Raw genomic sequence first — 23,331 nt, 5'->3', positions numbered from 1 at the left:
CCAAGCAACAAGTATAGTCCATAATCCTGCTGGGATTCAGATTGCAGCCCCCAGTGATGTTGGATTTCCATTAGACTGACTTGTTTTCATGTTTACTTTTCAAAAGCCCGGCTTGTACTGACATTTGTGGAGAGACTTCCTTAGGATAAATGTATCTGGTTGAACTGACACCAGATACTGTGGTTACCATGGTTTTTCAGTAGTCTCTGTAGCTATTTCCTCATCCCGCTTTTTAGAGTTTGGAGTGATGTGAACGTTGCTAACCACAGTAGCTAAACTGTGGGCAATATCACCAATGGCAAATTGAAGATTTCTCAGAATCAACAAAGAGAAAAGGAGTATAGAAAAGGGACAGAATAGAAGGATAGAATAACTGTTATAAAAAGCAAAGTATGGTTTGTATAACATGTAGGTTTACAATACTGGAGTAATGATTGTAGAAGAGGAGAGCCAAGCCGCGTGAAGCATGTGGAAATAGCTTAATTGTTGGTAATGAGTATGCCATTGACATGCAAATGAGCACCGAGATTTAGCTTGTTTTGTGTGTTTTATTGTGCCTTTAGAAAAGTCACTGAAGATGGGTTGTATTGTGAACAACAGCTTTACCCATGTTGATGATGTAGCTTGTATACAAAATGACTCTATTCTGCGGCACTGAAAGACTTCTATGAATCCATTTGGACCATTCTCTTTCACTGTAATTCTGTCTTTTCTCCATCTCTCAGTAATGTTTTGGATGATCCTTAATGTCATTGATGCTTGTCTCTACCTCTTGTATGAGAAAATTACGACTCTTTTACCTTTCAGTCAGAGAGAGTTTGGTCTAATCATTATTAAGAGAATCTACCTGATATTCTACGGGTGTCAGTCAAAATAATTCTTCTAGGGTGTTTAGGCAAAGTAATTGATAATATTGGAAGCCGTGTGTAGTTTGGAGTGATTACGTTTCGGCAGTTCTTCTTGTCTGTGTGAATGTAAAAAAAAAATGGCTTGAGGCACAAAAATGTATCTTTGTGTCTAGATTAATGTACCTTTCAATAAATTACATTCTTTAAACCCCTTCTTTTTGTGTCTCAGGTCACTTGTATGAAACCAACATGCGATCTTTCTACGACGATGCCAGTGTGCCCGATAAATTTAGAGAAGGTAAGAAATAGTAACATTTTCTTTGTGTGTGTTTGTGTGTGTGTGTATGTGTGTGTGTCTGTGTCTATGTGTCGGAGGGAGGTCTGTGCATGTGTGTGTGTGTGTGTGTGTGTATGACCATTCAAACTTCTTTTGAGTGACTGACATCTGCTTTATTTACATATATTTGGTTTAGGTTTTCATCAAAAAGTAGACAAGACAATATATATTTGACTTTATCTTTGAAAAAGTGTGCATAGAAGCATAAAGTGGAGACAATTTGCACATGCTACATATAAAGAAAGAAAGTTAAGTCATTGAAATGAACAAAAGTATAACATTCCAGATTCTCATAGTTGTGGAAGTTCTGGTAATCTTTATGAAAGGAAAACATCACTAAATTTCTCATACTTGCATAAAAGAAATATTTTGTTACTAAAAAATCGCGAAATTGTCTGCTATCACTTTGTTTGATAATTCATCATAAACCAGCATATAAACTATAAAAACTATTAAAGTAGTATTTGAACTATAAAACTATCATAAAGTGATAAGTCTGGTAGAGTTTCCCCAACAAAGTCAAATCTAGACAGGAGACAGCAAGGATTTCTCATTTGCTATATTTAGATATTATATTTCTATAAGAACATCATAGATTTGAGAAAATCCGGAACATTTCTTAAATCATAAGTAAGCATGGAGAAAGAAAGATATATGCAATAATGTTGACTTTAAGTAATTGTGTAGTGGGATGAGTGGAAGGCTAAAAACCTCGGACAAATTTTTTATGTGAAGAAACCTGTCTAAAGGTATTAATGTTTAATGATAAGGTAATGAATGAGTATGCCCTTACATTTTAACCACTTAAGTTGTCATTAAAATATAAGAAGCGGCTGCATTTAGACCACTTATGTGTATATTTTAATGTTGGCGACTGGCACCAGAAATCCTATACTGTGGTATACACTGTCATTAGGAAATAATTAAACTTGAGAAGAGAACCGACAGGGTACATGCATCATTGGTAGTGCATGTGATGAGTAACCATCAAAAATGACGTCCCAGGTTTTAAGTTTGATGTTAGAGAATAACACTGTGAAGGAGTACGGCTTTACAAGACATCATTTCCATTAACTGGCTGATTTATTTCATAGTAGTTTGTGACACAATGAAATGGCAAAGAGCTGTCACCATTACAGCTTTGTTCAATATCGACTGTTTTTTTGTCTGTAAATACAGCAAAGAAACAAGGAACTGTTAGTCTACCGAGGCACAATGATGGTGTGTAGCATGGCATGTATTTACAGGTGATTGAAGTCAAAATCAAGATTTTATAAAAGGTATCGCAATGAAATTGTAAACATTGTTAATGGTAGCTCTGATTACATGTACTTTAATATGTCAAAATATTTCCTTTTATAAATGAAAACATAGATGGTGATCCATTTGTCAAATACATGTCAGAATATTTGAATTATTAATACTGATAAGATTACCAAATATTAATATTACAAAATATTACAAAGTATTAGTTTCTGCTAGGTGACTTTGCATTGTGTGTTTTGTTCTGTATTTAATATCACACAGCTGTACATGAAAATAGTCATGCAATCTTGTACTCCTCCTTGAAATAAATTACATGTCAAATTTCACATATTTGTTTGATGTAACCTCTAGTTACAATTGTCAACTATCTTCCTGAAAATTTAACTAAAACTTAATCAAAGTAGTATGTGTAGTTAACAAACTATTTTGTGTTTCGTTCATGCATGGGTAGCATTGGCAGTGACCCACTGTTTATATAACAAATAACTACCAATTTGTTGTGAAAAGTGCTGCCTAATTCTGTGCAATATGATAGGGTAATACCACTTCACAGGTCATCCATAGGTCATATCCCTAGCGACGGTTGAAACAATATGGTGGTCCAGCTGTCAAGTCCATGTGATGATTGATAGGAAAGCAAAAAATTGACCAAGACATAGCAACATCCTTAGAGCATTAGTTTGATGCATCACAGTGCTTTTTAGATTATTACAGATTATCTTATTGGTATTTCCATTCAGTATATCAAATTCTAGTTCATTTTCATTGCAAATTATTCATAATATCTTGATGAAAAGCATTGTGCCCAATTTTTCGTAAAGAAATAATTGATCAGTTATAATGCAGACATAACAAGCTCTCACTAAACACTAGCTTTCACTAAACACTGCAATAATGTCACAGTACTCCATCTATTGATAGTAAAATAAATATGGCCCAAATAATTACATGAAAGTGTGGATGATAAAAAAGTTATTGGTCATTTCTTTACTTACATATGCAGTGTTTTTTTTCTTACATCGTGAAACATCTTAGTGTATATCCGTCACTGAGAAACAATAAGACGCCGTAATTTCAAACTTGTAGCCATGACAGAAATTATGTTTAGCATCCATACCTCTGATCTGTCTAAGGTTCAGAGAGAATGTACTATATAAAGTTATACTAATATCAGATAATATCAGAGTAAAACAGAGTACTGTTTATTAGTGACTTCCTTAAAGTGGTCATATGGATGACGATTTGGTATTTATTTTGGATTTTTCACTTAAAAAACAATTTTATCATGGCTGCCTACTGAAAAATCAATGTGAAACAACATTGACCAAGTCTGTATTTGTAACACAATACAGAGTGAAAGCTAAAAATATGTAAAAAGTTTGTTATTGTACATACAATGACAAACCTTTTTACACAATTATTAATCTTTTGCAATTTATTGAGTTTCAAACAAGGACTTGGCATATGTTGTTTCACATTGATTTTTCAAGTAGGCAGCCATGATAAAATTGTTTTATAAATGAAAAATCCAAAATAAATACCCAATCGTCATCCATATGACCATTTTAAAGGACATGGTATACAGTTACATCTCAGCACATTGTACATGAAACAAGATTGACAGCTATCTCACTGTAAACAAAAACACAGAAAAACAACATTCTCAGAACTAGAAATAATGTTATAGAAGAAAAGTCACAAATCACTTTTCACATATTTTACATGTCATGGTCAACAGCTGCAATATTTCCACAAAGTACAAAGTAAAATTAAATGCAAGAATGATACGGGGAAAAAAATGAGAGTCACAAAATTGCATTTCAAATATTTATTGGTCAACAGTATTTCCAAATATGTGTTAAAAATATATGCAAGACTGAGAAGGAATATTTAGATAGAATATTAATATCAATATTTATATTTATATCTTGATGTAAATGTGTGGGTTACGTTGTCAAGATACTGTCTACATTGTATTCAAAAGAGCAAAAAGAAGATGTTTAGGAATGAAATATGTCTGGTCAGAAAATGTATAAATTCAGTATGGGTTGCAGAAGAGATGCAATTAGAGTTTAATGAGTGTATGAGTTGGTGAATCAGCCAGTGTTCTTGAACTAGTTAGTGTGGTCAGTATATAATAGCAAACAGCATAAACAAGCAGGGAGTTCAGCATGTTTTGCATGGTCAGCCAGGGACTATGCATCATTTATAGCTTCCCACGGGAGTTGACAGCAAATAGTGTACCAAGCAGCAAGATACAGTGTAACAGTAGAGAGGGATAATCAACAAGCTGGGTATTGAAGAGATGTGAAAACCCATCCTCATTAAGCTAGACTTTTGACACCTGTTCCCCCAGTCTCTGTATTCAACTAGTCTTATACATCTCACATCATTACTATTGTTCCCCTGCTTTGTTTCCATGGCAACACAATTAGGAAAACTGGCATTTTATGTGACACTTTGATCTCCCACGTTCTTACGCTCGTAGAATCCTGGGTGTTGGCAATGAAGAGTTATGTGTCTAATTTCAAAGTTTGCTTTCGATTTACAACAGAAATTTGATGCTTGCCTAGAGGGCAGGTGGATGTCCATTTCACAGAAAAGGCCAAGGAGATACTTTTTTTTTGCATGTTCAGAGATGACAGATTTGTGAAATAGGTGTTCATTAAATTCAGTTAGTTTTTGAAGTCATCATGTGACATGTAGATGTAATAATCAAAGGCAGAACTAAGCAGTATAGTGTGGCACTGATTTACAGGGTAATCATAATAGTTTTTATTTTAATGCTTTGAAACTAACAGGTGGTTGAAGACCTGTTGCAGATTGGAGTTGAGTAAATTAAGATGTGTTCCATTGTTTTCAGATTTGTCAAAAAAAAAAATATGATTTTTTTTATGTGTAAGCAAAAAAGTGAATATTCTTCAGTGGCTTTGTAAAACCTTTATGACATAACATGTGTTCATGAAATTAATAACATACATAATTTTATGATTTTTACAAAAAAACATTTCAAAAATGGAACAAAATCAACAAGCAACTATAATAGTACATCTTGATCACTTTCCCATCAAATTTTTCAAACAAAAATGTTTTTCTTTCCCATTTTAGTGAATCTTAACTGAAATTTTTGTCTTGAAATGTATAAATGTCCTGTTTTGTTTTATGAATTCATATAAAAGTGTGGTCAAGAGATTATCCTAATCATAAGTACTATTTTCTTTGCATAAAATAGGTCCTCAAATATGTTCACATATGTCAAAGATTAAGTGATCACTGGTAATATGAAGGGATGATGGAAAGATCAGATATATTTATCTTGCCATTGCGTGGAAAGTCTGTTGCATCATTCACGCAGACTGTACACTGTAATGCCATCGATTGCCGTAGCAACAAAGGCCCAGCTGCAGTTGGGATTGATTCTTTCATGTTTCAATTTTGATCCCAGTTGTGGCAGAAAATAATATTTGACAATTTAGGTAATGGAGATTTCACTGACCGATACTATGCTTAGATGAAAAAAATTGAATTGAACTAATTGCAACCCCGATTCATTTGTTTTGCCTAAGATGCCTTTTTCAAATAAATGTCCATTGACAGATGTAAGCCTTTGATAGAAAAGATAAAACATACGTTTTAGAGAAATTTTTGCAACAGTGACTCAGGTTTTATCCCAGATTCATTTTTTGCATAGATTTTACTCTTGCAAAGATTAAATTTTGTTATTTTCAAAATCATGTAAGATTTTTACCTTGAAAAAATTGTCAATGTTACATGTCAGAGTAAATATCTATAAATTGATCATTTCCCCCAAGGCAAGTTTACAAATATAAATTTTCTCTTCTCTGTCATGATGGCAAAATGTAGCTATAAAAATCTATTAGAACTGTTCTACAACAATGCCCTGTTTGTGTAATGAAAAGCTTTCTCTCTCACACTCCTTCAAAAACATCAAGCGCAAAGAGATGTCATGAATTTTTTATAGAAATTAGACAGTAAAAAGAATTTCTGTATTTCATAAAAAATGACACAAGGGAAATATTATGCCTAAAGATGTGGTTGGTTTGTGTAATATTATTGTCCCTAAAGTCGCTCCATCAAGCACCGATTGAGTTACTAAAACACAACTGCTGTGTTTTTTGCCGTCTGTTAAAATCGGTTGTGTATTTCTTTATGTGTGTATTTATGAACTATAGGCACACTACATGTATAGTAGTTGTAACTTTTGACAAATAGTTTGGTGATTGTTTGATATGACATGATGATTTTGTTATTAAACTTTTATTTCATATACTTTAATATTCACAGTCAGCATAGAATGAGGTGCATATTTATTATGTGGGTGTCTTTTACATCCAGTTAAAATAGATAACTTTGCTTTAATTGTCTTTTGTGAATTGGACAAATGTTTCTATCATCAAAATCTTCCTGTGCTGTTACTGAAAATTGTGTAGCTCAAAAACAAGTATAATTGTGACATATCTAGAAAGAAAACGTAAGATTACACAAACTGGGTCCTAGCAACCGTGACAACTCCCATAGCAACAGTAGAAATGAAATGTTCTGACTTAGATAGCATTGCAGATAACCTAGAAAGTAAATCTTCCAAAGTTACGCCAATCACCTAGCAACCATGATAGTACCCATAGCAACAGTATAAATGAAGTGTTATGGGCTACATAATTAAAAAAACAACAACCCATATTGATAGCCTTGAAAGTAAACTTTCTGAAATCATAACTCCTAAGAAATTCAGAAATAGAGTGTTTGAAAGTGAAAGAATATCCATAGCAACCATGACCATGGTCATAGTAATGACATTAAATCCTATTTTGGTCAACTTATAGCTACTTGTGTGCAAACAACTATCCCCGTGGTAGAGAAAGGATAACGTTTTCAGTTACACACAATATTTCTTGATAAAAATGTATTTTTCACACTTAATAGCTGAAAAGCAAACGTAATAACTTTTACAGAATATTGGAATTTTTAAAGCACAATATCACAAAGTGGACTAATTCAAATGAAATTTAATATCTTTTACGATGATATAAAATAAGTGGATAGGAAGAAGAGTGTAAAAATTGTGTACAAAAACTGCTTGAAAGGTGAAAGAGTTGACTTTGAATATTGAACAATATCGCAACTAAAAGTACAAAATTTTAATGGAGTGAATTTCAGTGCAAACTGATATGAAGAATGTATAGAATAGATAGTCTGTGTAGATTATTATAATAAAAAAATGAAATATTATATCAAGCACAGATGTCAACACGGAATCTCCTTTCAAAGGATTTCTGTCCATTTGCAACGAAACTGCTCAAACTCCAAGTCCCAAGGGCAGTAATTATGGTATAATTGGCACTGATTAAACTGAGGCAGACTGTAAAAAGCTGTATGTATGCAAAGGCATTGTGTCAAAGTCCTTACAAATATTAACCAATATATACCTCCCCCCAAATTTTTTTTTTTTGTAAATAAAAAAACGAAAGAATTATGGTGAATTTTAGATGTTAAGATTAAGTTTTATTTTAGAAAATTTTTAATTGCAATACTTGCATTTGTATATTTCTGTTTGAAAGATATTTCTTTGGGTTTCTGTGTCTGAATTTTTGTTGAGAATGAGAAGAGATGAAAGGTCAAAATCCCAAAATATCTATTTGCCTGTAATTTGACTGATTGCAGTATTTTTGGTTGGCCATGACACTTGTTTGTAGAACAAGGGAAAATAATAAGACTCACTTGCTGAATGTCAGAGGGTCCCTCTCCTTTGATGGGAAATGACTCACCTGCTCAAAATGGAATGGTCCATCTTTGGCTAATTTAATAACACTAAGAGCCTACATATGGTTATTAATTTCATTTTGGATACGAAATGGTAGTTGAGGTAACGAGTAAAATGAACCTAACCAGATTAAAGCAGTTCTTTGAAGATGAAATCTCTATCACTACCAATTTAATGAGGTTTAGGACATATTGAAAACACTGTCTTTATACCCGCTTAGTCGTATAGTGAGGCTTTTATGCCACAGATCAGTTGTTAAAACACACTACACTTTTTGAACATTTCAAAGAAAAGAGGCTGATGCTTCTATGAAGGAGATCTTTTTTAAGTCCTCAGGACTAGGAAAGGTTTTTAGCTAACAAAACTCAATGTTGTGCTCACATTAATGTTTCACTTGCTCCCAGCCATCCAGCTATGCTATTGTTCAGGATAATAAACTGTAGACGTTTGTTACACCCCCAGTAGCACGTACCAACTATTTTACCATTTTTTCTGCTAAACTCATACCTAGAATTCATGAATGCTGCAGGTGAATGTTACTGTTCAAAAGAAGCAAATTTTGTGTGGTAAATAAAGTGTGCATTTGTTTTTGTGAATTGATTCTCATTTTCTTTATGCTTTTCAAATTTTATGAAGAACTTGACAATGTTATATTGGATTGACTTTAGTGTATAAACGTCAGAGTTTTACTTGAAACTGAAAAAGACATAACATGGTGATTTGTGGCATGATTTTTTCACTAAGCCAATACATGCAGGATTTGTTATTGTATAAACCATTAATATGCATGAAAGCATATACAAACAACTCACAATATTTGAATAACTGTAGGAAAAATAACTAATCTCCACTATGAAAATCTGTCCAAGTGAAAAAACATTGACAAATACAAGCTGTTTACTAACGCAGAATGTTGTAAGAAGGACCATGAATTAAAGCTAAAGGGTGGGAGTAGAGACTAAATTCACATTTATATGGTTCTTTCACTTGCTCACAGCATTCAAATAAAATTGAAATATTTCACCACACGAGCAATGAGAGGTCCTTTATACAAGCTTAAGAGTTACATGTACATGTTCTGACACACAATTGTTATAAAGCTTTGAAGATGCCCATAGAAAAATTACCTCCTGTGATGTGACATTTGTAGTGAAAAGACCTAGCTCACATATTCTAAACTATAATACTATAGCTATAGGTATTATTTTCGATTTAATTTTCTCAATTTTGTATAATTTCGTACACAGTCATGATTTCAATTCGCACATTCTGTAGTATTTAGTCCCTTTAATATATTTCCCCCAAATTTACTGCCTACAAATTGCCGAATCCACTTTGTAATTTCTGAAAGTGCATAGAGATCTCTAGACATAAATGACACCAATTTGAGTAACATGCATGTCCTTAAACTTGAAATATATGTTTAGTCGTACAACATGGTGGACTTTCAATTGCCCAATTACGTGTAGCTATGATCTATTGAGTATGCAGGATATCTTGTTCATTTCAATATTTGCCTCTAATTTGACAGTAAGATGTTCTCTTTTTGTTACTGTGAAGTACAATAGAGTAAAAATACTGACAATTTAAAAGTCTTTTTGTAAAATCGTGACAAACATCTTAAACATGTATAAAATCAGCAAAGACATATTTAACAAAACTCATACAAGACTGTGTTTAATTATCCTCTCAAAGATTAAAACACTGGGTTTTGTGACCAAATGTGACTCCTTTTGTTTCTCATAATATATGAACATTTTGACGGATTTTCTTTGTTTAATTTTTAGCATCTACAGATATTATTTGTCACATTATATATTTTTTTAGTAAGTTGTCTCAAAGATTGAAATATTTATATTATTAAATAGTTTATGATACAAATATTTCATTTTCTCCAACACTTTTTAAATAAATTTTAATACTCAGTTGCTACTTGTGAATGGTTAAATGAATTGTCATAGTGTTGACTATTTTATTTGATTCATGTCCACATTAACAGCAAACTGTTGAAACATTGAGGTCCAAGTTAATTTGTTTATGAATTGTAACTGATTTCTATAATTGGTGTATTTTTGAGAATGGACAGGATTGCACAAGGGGTTGATGTGTGAGGTTGAAGTTACAGCAGAGGTTTGATGTGTGAGGCAGAAGTTACAGCAGAGGGTTTATGTGTGAGGTTGAAGTTACAGCAGAGGGGTGATGTTCATAAAAGTCAAATAATTTGAAGAAAAAACCTATTGCTATGTTCAGTGAATTCATTTTTATGTACTGTTTAATTATACAGATATTAAAATAGTAAAGATATTAAAATGATATCAAACAGTTTAATTCTCACTTACGAGATATTTATTGTTTGTTAATTATGTACATGGTCATATATACATGTATATATATATATTAATATACATGTACAATTTTGATTATGCTACCTTTTAAAATCACCAAAAAATTTCTCAAAATTTGAGGCTTTTTAACCCTATAGTAGAATTAATGTATATGTGAAAATTGATGATAAATGCTCAGTCAGTCATTACATGTAGTGATATCGTATGCAAAGAGTATTTGTTTCATGGCCATCTCAGCCTTGGTGACGTATCTACCATTTAAATTGGAAGTGTTTCGCTACTGTTGCTTTCAAATGTGAACCTGGTACTGTACACTCAGTGAACGGCGGTGATAATCTTTAGAATTCAGCTAACAAAGCTAACAAGATAGCGAAAATAGCCCTAAGGTGTGTCAGCTAATAACACCAAGTGCTCCCGTTAGGATTGAAGAAAAAATCACGAGTGAATAAACCATCTTGTTAACATCATTCACACAGACAGACACAGAATCATAGAATGTATTAAAATGAAAATAAACCTGATTAAATTTTGATTGTTTCCCCTCTGAGAATTCTGGATTGAATTCAGTTTTTTGTGTGAAAAAAATATGCTGATATGATTCATACTTTTTTGTGTGTTGTTACAAAGTCTCCAGGACTTCATTGTGAACATATTACAAGCTTACTATAACAGTACAGTCAGTCGGTCGGTCGGTTGGTCGGTCGACATTTATGCGTCATTGTGGGAATTGGAGATGTACATTTCATGGAAATGTATTGTTTTTATTTTTTATGGTTTAATTGTGTGTGTTTAATAAATTTACATTTTTGCCAATTTATACAGCAGAAAGAAAAAGTAAAAACAGCATATTTTACAAATTGATCTTCGAGTATAAAATATAAACCATTTGTCAACGTATTTCACCAGATAAAGAAGTAAAAATATGTTTGAACCTAATCCTTGAAAAACTTTGAATAAAGAATTAAATATGAAACTAGAAAACTATATTAAAATAAATATGATATTTTAATTGATTTTAATCCAATATTACTAAGGAAACAATAATGAAAACAAGGAAGAATCAGTTAATTTGTATTTATTGAATTTTTTATTTATTTATTTATTTATTTATTTGTATGTCGGTCTGTCCACATGTTTGTTGAGGTGAATGCATGTATATAATTTAAGTTTAAACCATGGTTTTTTAAACCATGCAATAAGGAGTCATTTGACACTGAGTCATGTTGAAATTGATAATTCATAATCATTACCGATATTTACAATTCTGTTCACTCACAATTTGCTAGAACTGATTTTGAAGGAACTTTTCAGGGTTGTTTCTACTATTATATTTCATTCCAATTATATCAAATGTATATTTTGCAGGTTTGTACGTACTTCTAAGTATCTTTCTGATTACCAGTATATGAAATGTCAAGAAAATGTCTGGTTTGTTTCTATTTCTACATACATGTAGCATTCTGATTTACATGAAATTTTTTTTTTTTTTTTTGCCTTCTGATTTCCCTGAAATCATAAAAAGAGAATCACATATGAAGAGAAATTAGACATAGGAAATGATAAGTTGACAGAGAGAGGAATAGTTGTCAAAAGATCTGGGTTGGCAGTTATGGTGAATGACATAGTCTGTTTAGTATAAAAGTTGATGTTTGATAGTCAGAGATGTTGGGATGATAGACACCTCACAGAATAGATAATGGAAAACTGACTGATGCAGGTGTGTGTATTTCCATGCATGCAATATTGTCTCTTGAAATGAAAAAAAAAACATTGACAATAGCCACAGTGAACGATGAATATGCAATGTAGCCAAATAATGGAAAGTTAAATAATGGCCAATAAAATCCACACTTTACCCTCCCCGGAGCTATTCCATGTCACAAGTTAGTAAGCCTGGTTTCAAATCTCCTAGTGATAATGTCTAGAGAATGAATGCCGAGTGACAAGTGCATTATAGTGCTATACTGCTTAATGGACTGTATTGTCAGAATGTTGACATAGACCCATATTAGGAGTAAAAATAGGTCTCAGTATGTGAGTTGACACTTGTGTATGCATGTGTGTATATATGTGTGAGAGAGAGAGAGAGAGTATGTGTGTGTGTGTGTGTGTATGTATGTATGTATGTATGTATGTGTGTGTGTGTGTGTGTGTGTGTGTGTGTGTGTGTGTGTGTGTGCATGTGTATGCTTGGCTCGTTCTGTCATAATGACAAATATTGTATGCCTGATAATAGAGGGAATTAGAAACAGTATATCTACTGTTATGAAAATCTACTAAGTAAATTTTGGACTTATCGTGTTTAGTTGGATGTATTGCCATCATTGTCTGACCTTCAGAAGTATATGCATAGTTGACATGTAATATTACAAATCACAGGAGATGTCTAATATTTCTGGACAGCTCTCATCTTTCAAGATTTGCAAATTTATCAGAAATGAGAATAAAATGTATGGATTGACTGTACTGACATTCTTTACAACCCAGGTAGGAGGGAGGGGGGTACCAAAGCTAGTTACTATTTTGATGCTATATTTTGATGCTAAATGTAGAAATATACAGTTTCAAAAGAGTCATAGTAAATGAAGAACTTTAGTGATGGATTTTTACAACTTAATGCAAATAACCAAAATGCTAATAATGCAGCTTAAATGAGATTTGAGATCTTATAGATAATTAAGCAATTATCAGTAATTATCCTGCCTGAAATTCTCAACACTAATAGTCAAGATTTATAATTAGTAGATTAAACAAACAAGACCATGGAATTACAGATCTCTCATCAACCCAGAAATCTTGAATTTATATTTATTTTGATAAACAACGAAACAAAACTAATGAACCAAACAAAAGTATGGAAAATCTAATCTGTGAATTATGGAAGTGGTAAGTTGCTAGGCATAGATGTATAGAACAGGACAGCTTAGACCCCTATGAAGTGAGTTCAAATCTGTGAATTATGAAAGTGGTAAGTTGCTAGGCATAGTTGTATAGAACAGGACAGCGTAGACCCCTATGAAGTGAGTTGTAATTAGTGAATACTACATTTATGGATATTTGATCTAGTCTAATAATATTGTAATAATGGTAATAATTCAAACCTAATTGTCTTATAACCACTGTAATTAAATATTAATACTGGTGTACTGTGTTTCAAATAATTACACAGTTCTGATGATTTTTGTTTGTTGTTTTTCATTGAATATAGGTAAGTGGACAGTAATTACATTTTAACCAGTCATCACAGATAATCTCTGACCACATGGGGTCAAGGGTTATGTAATCAATATAAACTTTGCTGGTTGTTGGATTTAGTAAAGTCCAGTGGCATAGTACAAGTGTCCAACACTGGGGTTGTATGGTACAAGTGTCCAATACTAGGGTTGTATGGTACAAGTGTCCAACACTAGGGTCAAATGGTACAAGTGTCCAATACTAGGGTCATATGGTACAAGTGTCCAATACTAGTGTCATATGGTACAAGTGTCCAATACTAGGGTCGTATGGTACAAGTGTCCACAACAGGGTTGTATGGTTAAAGTGTGTCCAACACTAGGGTTGTATGATACGAGTGTCCAACACTAGGGTTGTATGGTTAAAGTGTCCAACACTAGGGTTGTATGGTTAAAGTGTCCAACACTAGGGTTGTATGGTACAAGTGTCCAACACTAGGGTTGTATGGTACAAGTGTCCAACACTAGGGTTGTATGGTACAAGTGTCCAACACTAGGGTTGTATGGTTAAAGTGTCCAACACTAGGGTTGTATGGTACAAGTGTCCAACACTAGGGTTGTATGGTATAAGTGTCCAACACTAGGGTTGTGTGGTACAAGTGTCCAACACTAGGGTTGTATGGTACAAGTGTCCAACACTAGGGTTGTGTGGTACAAGTGTCCAATACTAGGGTTGTGTGGTACAAGTGTCCAATACTAGGGTTGTATGGTTAAAGTGTCCAATACTAGGGTCAAGGGTCATTATCATGGTAATCTCTACTGGTTTGTTTTTAATGTAGGTTTGTGTGGTGCGAGTGTCCAACACTAAATTTTTGATGTTGAAGTGGTTTATACTAGTACTTGTAAAATACAGTAACATGCGATATATGAGTGTGATATGGATAATGAAAATGATAGTGTTACAGTGGAAAGGTTCTCCCTGGCCCCAGGCCTCTATATAGAATAGTGGGTTCCAGCCTATGATTTCTTGAGTACAATAGAGATATATAACAATACATTCTTTGTTTGTAGATTTGTCAAGACTATCCTTATTTCTTATGAGGTGTATAAGTATATATTCCCCTGCTACCAGTAATCCATTTTTTCAAAACTGTTAATGTTGCAAACTGAATATAGTATCTGTCTTTGTTACATTGTTGCAAACTTGTCACTGTTTATTACTAATGTGTTTTTTAGAATCCTTCACTTATGACAATTATGTTCTATGTTCAGACTTGCATAGTTTTTGAATAGCTATGTCATATATTTCCAAATGGTGATCACATGAAAATCTTTCCTGTACCATCAGATTAATGATGCATTTATTATGTAGATAAGTTCAGTGTATTTTTGAGTGTACAGTAATGAACCCATATGTAATTTGAGACTTTTCACTATAAAACCTATCAGCCCAATTAATGGTAAAATTCATTAATACTGATGTATCAAATTCTAATGAGTTTTCACGAGCTTGTTGAAAAAACTGAGTGATTTATAATCAAATTGAAAATAGAATGCTAAGCTGGTTGCAACTTGTCGAAACATATGTCGCAAAAAGACATTTCAATGGTATGATAACCAAGTACTTGGTGTACATACTTGTGTAGGGTTGTTGTGTTCTCCTTAATTTGCGCCTGGTAAGGGAGATCACACAATGTCACACAAGTTCTCTAAACAAATTTTATTTGTTTAGGGAGGGAGAGAGGGGGTCTGGAATGCTGAACTTCATTTTTGCACTTCTACAAATCAAATGTAGAAAACTTTGACACATTCATTGATAACAGATTCTGTATTTACTACTGAGATGTTGATAAGTTGATTAAAATTTACTGCTAATGTGATATACAGTGTTAGGTTTCCACTAATATTTTAATGTTTTCACTGTGGTTTTACATTATATTGACTATAGTGGTGTGACCGCTACAATTTTCATCATGGGTTACATCATATGTAAATGTAAATGTTTAGGAGAGGATTTTGGTCTAAACAAGTGAAGTTCATTCATATTGCTTGTGTGACATCGTGCGATCGTCCCTAATGCAGTCCACATGGAGGTTTTGCTGAAGATTAAAATATTAGCTTGAAGGAGGAAAAGCAAATATGGGATTATCTATGGTCATTTGCCAAATTATAGTCATATACTGTACACAAATACACAGTCATTACTGTTTCATATATGTCAAGTTTATTTGGAATTTTAAAGATATTAATCCGATTTTTACCCCTCATAATTTGAATTTGAAACAAAAACTATTTTCTCTATAGAGGTTATATCTGAAAATACTGAGCTTGAAGATGAGAATAAGTCTGTTCTCAAAATATGTAACACATTTATGGGTTGTATAAAGGTTCAAGAACCTGGCTAATAGGTGGGATAGCTTTGAATCTACCACATATAGTTTCCATTTAATTCTCATCAATTTTCTTGGAAAAAGTGGTAAAATTCACAGGGAGTGTTGATAGGTTTACTTTGCTACAACCCTTAATTAAAAACACACTGTTAGTTTTATTGATCTACCTTTAAAAACTGTTTAGTTATGATCACAGCCACAAACAGAAATCTTGCTCTCTTGGTATTAACATCCCATAAAGTCATAAATTGGAAGTTTACAAATGTTTACTGTGAAATGATGAGTAGTAAATTATAAATGTCATAGAACGATATAAATTAATAAATATTTAAAACAATATTTGGATGTCATGTTTATAGAAAAGACAGTGTGTAAATTGTAGTATTTGGTGTAGTCAAAAGTCAACTAAGTTTTTGGATTTCCATGTCAAATGATACTGACTACTACTACTCTAGCATGTTGATGACAAGTAAAAAATGATGTATTGAGAGTAGTAGTAATCAATCAATCCTGTTTCTCCCTTGGAGTACTTGTTTGTACTCAAGTAAGTAAAAGTTGGGGGGGGGGATTAAAGAGTGTTGTGTCTTGTTGCGATCTGATAAATACGACATATGGTGTAAAGAAAAGGAGGTGTGACATATAGATAGAATATGAAAGATGAGATATCTTGTCATGACAAATATACATAGAACTAAAAATAGTATAGACACAGTAGTGTGTAATAAATGACTGGTGTTGATAGCTTGATAAAATATCAACCCACTAGTCTACAGTTTAATCTCTAGTCTATGCATTATTTGGTTGCTTTAATTAACTATCATAGTAGAAAGTATTTGTTAGTTAGAAAAAAGGTCATTTTGAATTTTTAGAAAGGAAGGTATTTAAGAGTTTGAGAAAATATTTTTAAAAAAAGGGATATGTGTTCAATTTGCGATATTAACATTGAATTGGTCTCATAGAATACCCATCACAGTAAAAACTATTTCCGAGTTAGAGTTTCAGAAGGAAATAGGAAGATGAGAGCTGCTTGATTTTCAATATTTTCATTTAGTAGAATATCCTTTACAGAATTTGATTTGTCAAAAAAAAAAAAAAATAGGGGGGGGGGGAGGGGGTGTGTGTATGTGTTGGCTGTTATAAACATCCATTTCATTGTTGTTGCAGATTTGCTTATAACAGTTTAAGTATATGAAAACATTTATTTATTTATTTTTAAAGGAGTTTTATGTGTCTTCATACAACTGACAGACATCCATTGTATGAGATGATTTCCACACGTTTTTTTAATATGATGGAACATTTCTCATTACATGAAAATATAATACATATGAAAGTATACAGCCATAAGGAATAACGACATCGTGTATAATTGACACCACCAAGGTTTATTATAATTTATTATCACTGAGAATGAAGAAAAATGGGTGAATTCATTGATCTCAATCACATAAAGTCATTTGTAAAGAAGTTGTCAGAATATAGAAAATAGATCACAAGAATAGTAATAATTGAAATAGTATAGAAAGGTACTTGTTGTTGTATCAGGGGGTTTGGACATTTCCTTTTACTAAGATAGACACAGCGATAGTACATAGATGGTAGAAAAGTACTCTGCTTTATATCAGGACCATGGATGTCTCCTTTAGCTAGGATAGAGACAAAGTATAAACATGACTACTTGGACAAGATGATGTCAAACCAATGAGTTGACATGAAAAGTAGCAGATGCTGGGATGAGGAAGATGGACTGTTGCCATGGCAACCATAATTACCTAAATGCAGCAGAGTAGAGAGATGAAATTTGATGCTTAATGGTTGTAAAGAGTAGAAGCTGCAGACATCAGAAGCAGTTAGGGTTTTTGGTCGGGCTACAGATGGGAGATGGGCAAAAAAAGACAACTGATTAGTGACGATCAGCAAATGTCACTGGTTAGAACCGTCGTTCACATCAATAAAATAAAGTACATACATAGTTCCAATAAGTATCAGTCACCGGGGAAACTGCACTGTCTGGTTCACCTGGCAACAAGCAGTCGGATCAAAACTGTTGCTCTGGGGAGTTGAGTTTACGCTAATCTCACCACTATACATATGTTGTAGGTTTTTGCGAGGGATGCACCACGTAATGGCTTGGAAAGATAATGAGGTTCTAATCTACTCTGAGCAAAGACGTAAAAAAGCAGATGTCAGTTATAAAAGCTACAATCTTTATAAAGTTAGTGCCTTTGATAAAAATGAATGAGGAAGGCCGCCGTGATGTATGACTTTCTTTTTGTATTGTCAGAATACTGTAAAAGATAATGAAAATAGAAGAGCCAAAGAACAATAAAATGTGATGAATTTTAGTAACTTAGTCACCATATCAACAGGAGGTCTATTTTCAGCTATGATTAAATTTGTGAAGTTTAATACAATCTTGGGAACTAGCTAATGCGGTAATTTCTTTAATGATTATGTTTACAACAGATATCAAACCAGAAATTTACCGTGATGGACCGATCTATCAACGTCGAGGGTCCCTGCAGTTGTGGCAGTTCTTGGTAGCCTTATTAGAAGACCCAAGCAATGCAAATTTTATTGCATGGACAGGACGGGGCCTGGAGTTCAAGCTGATTGAACCAGAAGAGGTAAGGAATCACAATCAATCACACTTCACCTAAAAACAAACAGTAACAGGAAAATGAAGAAGTAAAGTAAGGGAAAACGAAAGTTTATTATCTGAATTCTAAAAACGAATTAAAGCTGTGAATTGTAATTGACACGATTTTGCAAAGCTTGTGATGTTGTCAACAGTGTAAATTGACACAAATTAAGCAAATCATGCAGTGAAGATAAAACCGTGTTTGGTTATCATTTAGTTCTGTGTCAGGTACAACTGAAAGACATCAGTCACTCCTCAGGACTTGTTGTTTCTGTTAATTATATTTGATGTATAGCTTCTTTGTACTTTTTTACAATTTGTTGATTGTACTAAAAGTATTAATTTGGGGGGAAAAAACTGAATTAAATTTCCATGGTTTCTAAGGTATTCTTTTCTCTGTGTTGAATAACAGGTTGCAAGGAGATGGGGAATTCAGAAAAACAGACCAGCCATGAATTATGATAAACTTTCTCGTTCTTTACGATACTACTACGAGAAAGGAATCATGCAGAAGGTAGCAGGTGAGAGGTATGTCTATAAGTTCGTCTGTGACCCGGAAGCATTGTTCACCATGGCATTTCCAGAAAATGGACGCCCAGTCTTGAAACCAGCACCTGATATGTCACGTGTACAAGAACAAGGGCCACCACCCGTCGTCATGCCAACTGGTCACCCACAGAGATCTGTCAAAGAAGAAGAGACAGTGCCATTAACTCATCTAGATGATGCTATTGACCAGGCACGTTATGTACAAGAGATGGCACAGTGTTGTCCTCAACCTTATGTTGAGGGCTGTGTGTACTAAAAAGTCTTTCAAGATGTTGGCAGTGTCTTTTAAATCCATTGAGGACTTCGTCAACCCTATTATTGCCAGCCAATCATGTCACTCGTACTTGTACAGTGTTTTTACCTACACTTCCTTGTGGATGATGTGTCGTCATGGCAACATAGTACATTTGTGTTACAGTGCATACAGGGATACTTGTTGTTCCCTGGTGACCAAACTATATTAAAACAGGTCAGAGGGGTTAATCATCACATTCTCGGCCTAGATTACCTTGACATATCCCGAAACATACAACATCAAAATTAATCATAATTTGACTCTTTACAGTTCTGCTTGGAAAAAAAGCAGAATTAAAATTTCATTATTGGTTCTTACTGAAACGTAGCCTAAACTTTGTATGCTTTTGTTACCTTTTTTTAAACCAAGCATTTGTATAAGGGCTATTGTTTTTTGCAAATGATTAGCCAATGAGAGGCTAAGTTTTAGTCAGATGATAAGCTTCAGACCAATGAGAGCTCTTTGTCAATCATGTGATGGAGTGTTTCATTATGATTGGGCAAGTACCTTTCAGAGTCTTTTTCTTTACCATTTATTACAAAAAAACTGTAATTTTTCATGCAGGAAATTTTTGTTATGTTGTAAATTGAATGAAAGTGAAGTCTATTTCGTAGAGATCTTATAGTTTTTAGACTGAGAAATTCTATAAGTTTTGTGTGATCACATTTGCCAAATGTATTTTCTGTTTTGTGTTTTAAAAAAAAAAGTTCTTAGACACAGTCAATTATAGAATTATAATGAGTGATGGTGGCAATTAAAGTGAATAATTAATTGCTGGAGAAAAAATTAGTGACATTATCCATAATTATGGAGTTATTAGCTACTAACACTTGTAATAAGAAGCCAAGGTAATGACGACTAATGAGGAAAGTACAGTGATGTATAAAGTGAGAGTAATGTAGTCACGATCATAGTATACAAAGTAGAGTTAAAATAACCAACCTTTTGAAGAAAAAAATAAAGAAAAAGAAAATGAACTTGGTACAGTTGTGTGCTGTAGTGTACAAGGAAACCTTTCATGAGGACTGTTCAACTGAATTTAAAATGTTATAGTTTACCCTAGGTTCAAAAAAATTATCTTTTGATGTAAACTGACATTTTGTTGTATGATCAATGACATATAACATTTCAGTTTGTAAACAAAGCAGCCAATCATTTTCTAGCTTAATTATTAAAGTATGATTTTGTTAGGATGATTCTGATTGGCTCTTACAAGGTAATAGGCATCCATTAATATTTTTTCAATATTCATAAAGATGATTCTGATTGGCTCTTTCAAGTGTATAAACAACCAGTCAGTTCCTATCTTTTTGAATTTCATTAGGGAGATGCTTATTGGTTAATTCATAATGATTAGCAACCAATCAGCAGCTTGGTTTTTTAAGTGTGATAATCATTAATCAAAGAGTGGCCTATCTTGGTAGTTGAATCATCCATGTCAGACTCATCTAGAGTTAATTAATCTTAAGAAAGTCAGAAAGGAACCAAGTGAAATTGGTCAAAATTTATGTAAAAGTTTATGAAGGAGAAAAGCCTTGGCAAGGCAAGACTCTATGCGTCCACACTGCCTTATATCAAATACAAATATATTCATGTAGAGAGATATCTTGTTCATTGCATGTAACTTTGTTGAAATTAAGAAATAAAAAAGTGAGAGAAAAAATTCTGGTTCTACTTTTTCTATTAGTCAGAATCAGAAGGAAATATGTCAAGAATGAGACTTAACCAATGTAGTTAAGTGTACCTGTCTTAAGATCCATGTTGACTTAAAACAATAGTCTGTTGTGGAGATGGTTAGACAACACTACCAAGTTTATCTGGTGTAGAATAAAATGTAAAAGTACTACCCACCTTTCTCCCCCTTCCCCTCCCTTGCAATAACATGGAATGATCCATTTGTCTTGTCCAATCATCTTGTCAGTTTGTGCCTTCTTATCACATGGTCTGTTGAAGAAAAAAAGATTGTCCCCTTTTACAAAGTTTTATTGACATTCATGTAGATGGATGTTTGTTTAGTTCTAACATTATATAATATTAATAAGAAAAGTGTTGATGTTTTTTAAAAAAATGGATGTCTTAGGGGGCTAAGTCACATAAATGGATGTCTTAGGGGCTAAGTCACATAAATGGATGTCTTAGGGGGCTAAGTCACATAAATGGATGTCTTAGGGGGCTAAGTCACATAAATGGATGTCTTAGGGGGCTAAGTCACATAAATGGATATCTTAAGGGGCTAAGTCACATAAATGGATGTCTTAAGGGGCTAAGTCACATAAATGGATGTCTTAAGGGGCTAAGTCACATAAATGGATGTCTTAAGGGGCTAAGTCACATAAATGGATGTCTTAAGGGGCCAAGTCACAGATGACCATTTGAAGTTTGTGATAAATGTATGTCTGTTCAAATAACGTACTTGAAACATTGACATGTCTAATTTAAATATCATCCCATGAATTTTTTGAATTTGCCCTATAATAGTGACTGGCTTCCTCCTTAAAATGGACAAGTCAGCCAGGGTACTATTTGGAGGTGTTGTGAATCTTCAGTTGGTGGTTAGGTAGAACCATTCAAGTAACCTGCTTGAAACAATAGAATAATCCCCAGGTGTTTTCTTGGACTTGCCTCTCTAAAACGTCACGATTGAAGAAAAAGAACTACCCATAAACAGTAGCCACATACAAATGTATGCTGTGATAGTGTATCATGTTATACATTGAACAAAACATGGGGAAATAATTCTTCAAGTTTCACTTCATAGACTAAGATATGTGTCAGCTCACCCTACTAGCACTACTATAATTCAAATTTCTAGCCATAAAAAGAGACTTTTGAGAACACCATGGAGTGTAAACTTACATTTTGAGTGTTTGATATGGCATTGCTTTCATTTTAGTCTGTTAATCTTTAAAATAATAACACTTGCTATAACTTGTGCCCCATGTAGTTAAATATCAGCCATGCCTGTCAAAGGTGTACCACCACAAACAGCACCGATCAAAGGTGTACCACCACAAACAGCACCAATCTGTGTATATGTACTACTGTGTTCAAAGGTGTACCACCACAAACATTATCGATCTGTGTATATGTACTACTGTGTTCAAAGGTGTACCACCACAAACATCATCGATCTGTGTATATGTAGTGTTCAAAGGTGTACCACCACAAACAGCACCGATCAAAGGTGTACCACCACAAACAGCACTGATCTGTGTATATGTACTACTGTGTTCAAAGGTGTACCACCACAAACAGCACCAATCTGTGTATATGTACTACTTTGTGTAATACATACAACAACTTTTATTCAAATCTTACTTTGATTCTAATATTTACAAATTTCACCCAGTGTTTGTACTTCATATATTCTTTGTTGATCACACATTTCATTTATCTACTCAATTGGCAGAACCTTAAAGTGGCACAACCTGAGTTTATAACATTTTTACTCAAGTGAATATACTTCAATAAAACCACATCCCAGTTTTCTGTTAGTGTCAGTGCATGTCATCTATAACATTACGACTGTCTTTGTGAATTCTTAGAACAGTTGATTGCATAGTACAGATTTCCCCCAACATTTTTAATATGTATGATGATTTACGTCATTGGATCGTTCCTGGTATATAACTAAATGCCAGGTTTGAGTTCGGTAGTGGTGGTTAAGTTTGCTTCAGTAAATACAATACTATAGGTACCTAATAA

At 33.4% G+C, this 23,331-nt stretch overlaps 1 protein-coding gene across 3 annotated transcripts in view; it reads left to right on the top strand.

Annotated features, from left to right (window-relative positions):
• The window catches only part of LOC144447552 (ETS translocation variant 1-like), a 46,372-nt gene that overhangs the window by 21,397 nt on the left and 1,644 nt on the right, over nt 1-23,331 (top strand). For 2 of the 3 annotated variants that reach the window (XM_078137603.1, XM_078137602.1), the window contains exons 9-11: nt 1,078-1,146; nt 18,608-18,768; nt 19,195-23,331. The exon at nt 19,195-23,331 is cut by the window's right edge and continues 1,644 nt beyond it. In XM_078137603.1, the coding sequence (XP_077993729.1) occupies nt 1,078-1,146; nt 18,608-18,768; nt 19,195-19,587 (623 nt within the window). In that variant the 3' untranslated portion in view covers nt 19,588-23,331. Of the gene's footprint in view, nt 1-1,077; nt 1,147-5,252; nt 5,256-18,607; nt 18,769-19,194 lie in introns of all 3 variants that reach the window. The other variant, XM_078137605.1, reaches the window with a different exon arrangement.

The sequence above is a fragment of the Glandiceps talaboti genome, chromosome 16 (genome assembly GCF_964340395.1).
Source record: "Glandiceps talaboti chromosome 16, keGlaTala1.1, whole genome shotgun sequence".
NCBI classification, from domain to species: domain Eukaryota; kingdom Metazoa; phylum Hemichordata; class Enteropneusta; family Spengelidae; genus Glandiceps; species Glandiceps talaboti.
Note: the sequence above shows the minus strand (reverse complement) of the source record. Positions and strands in the feature narration are given on the sequence as shown.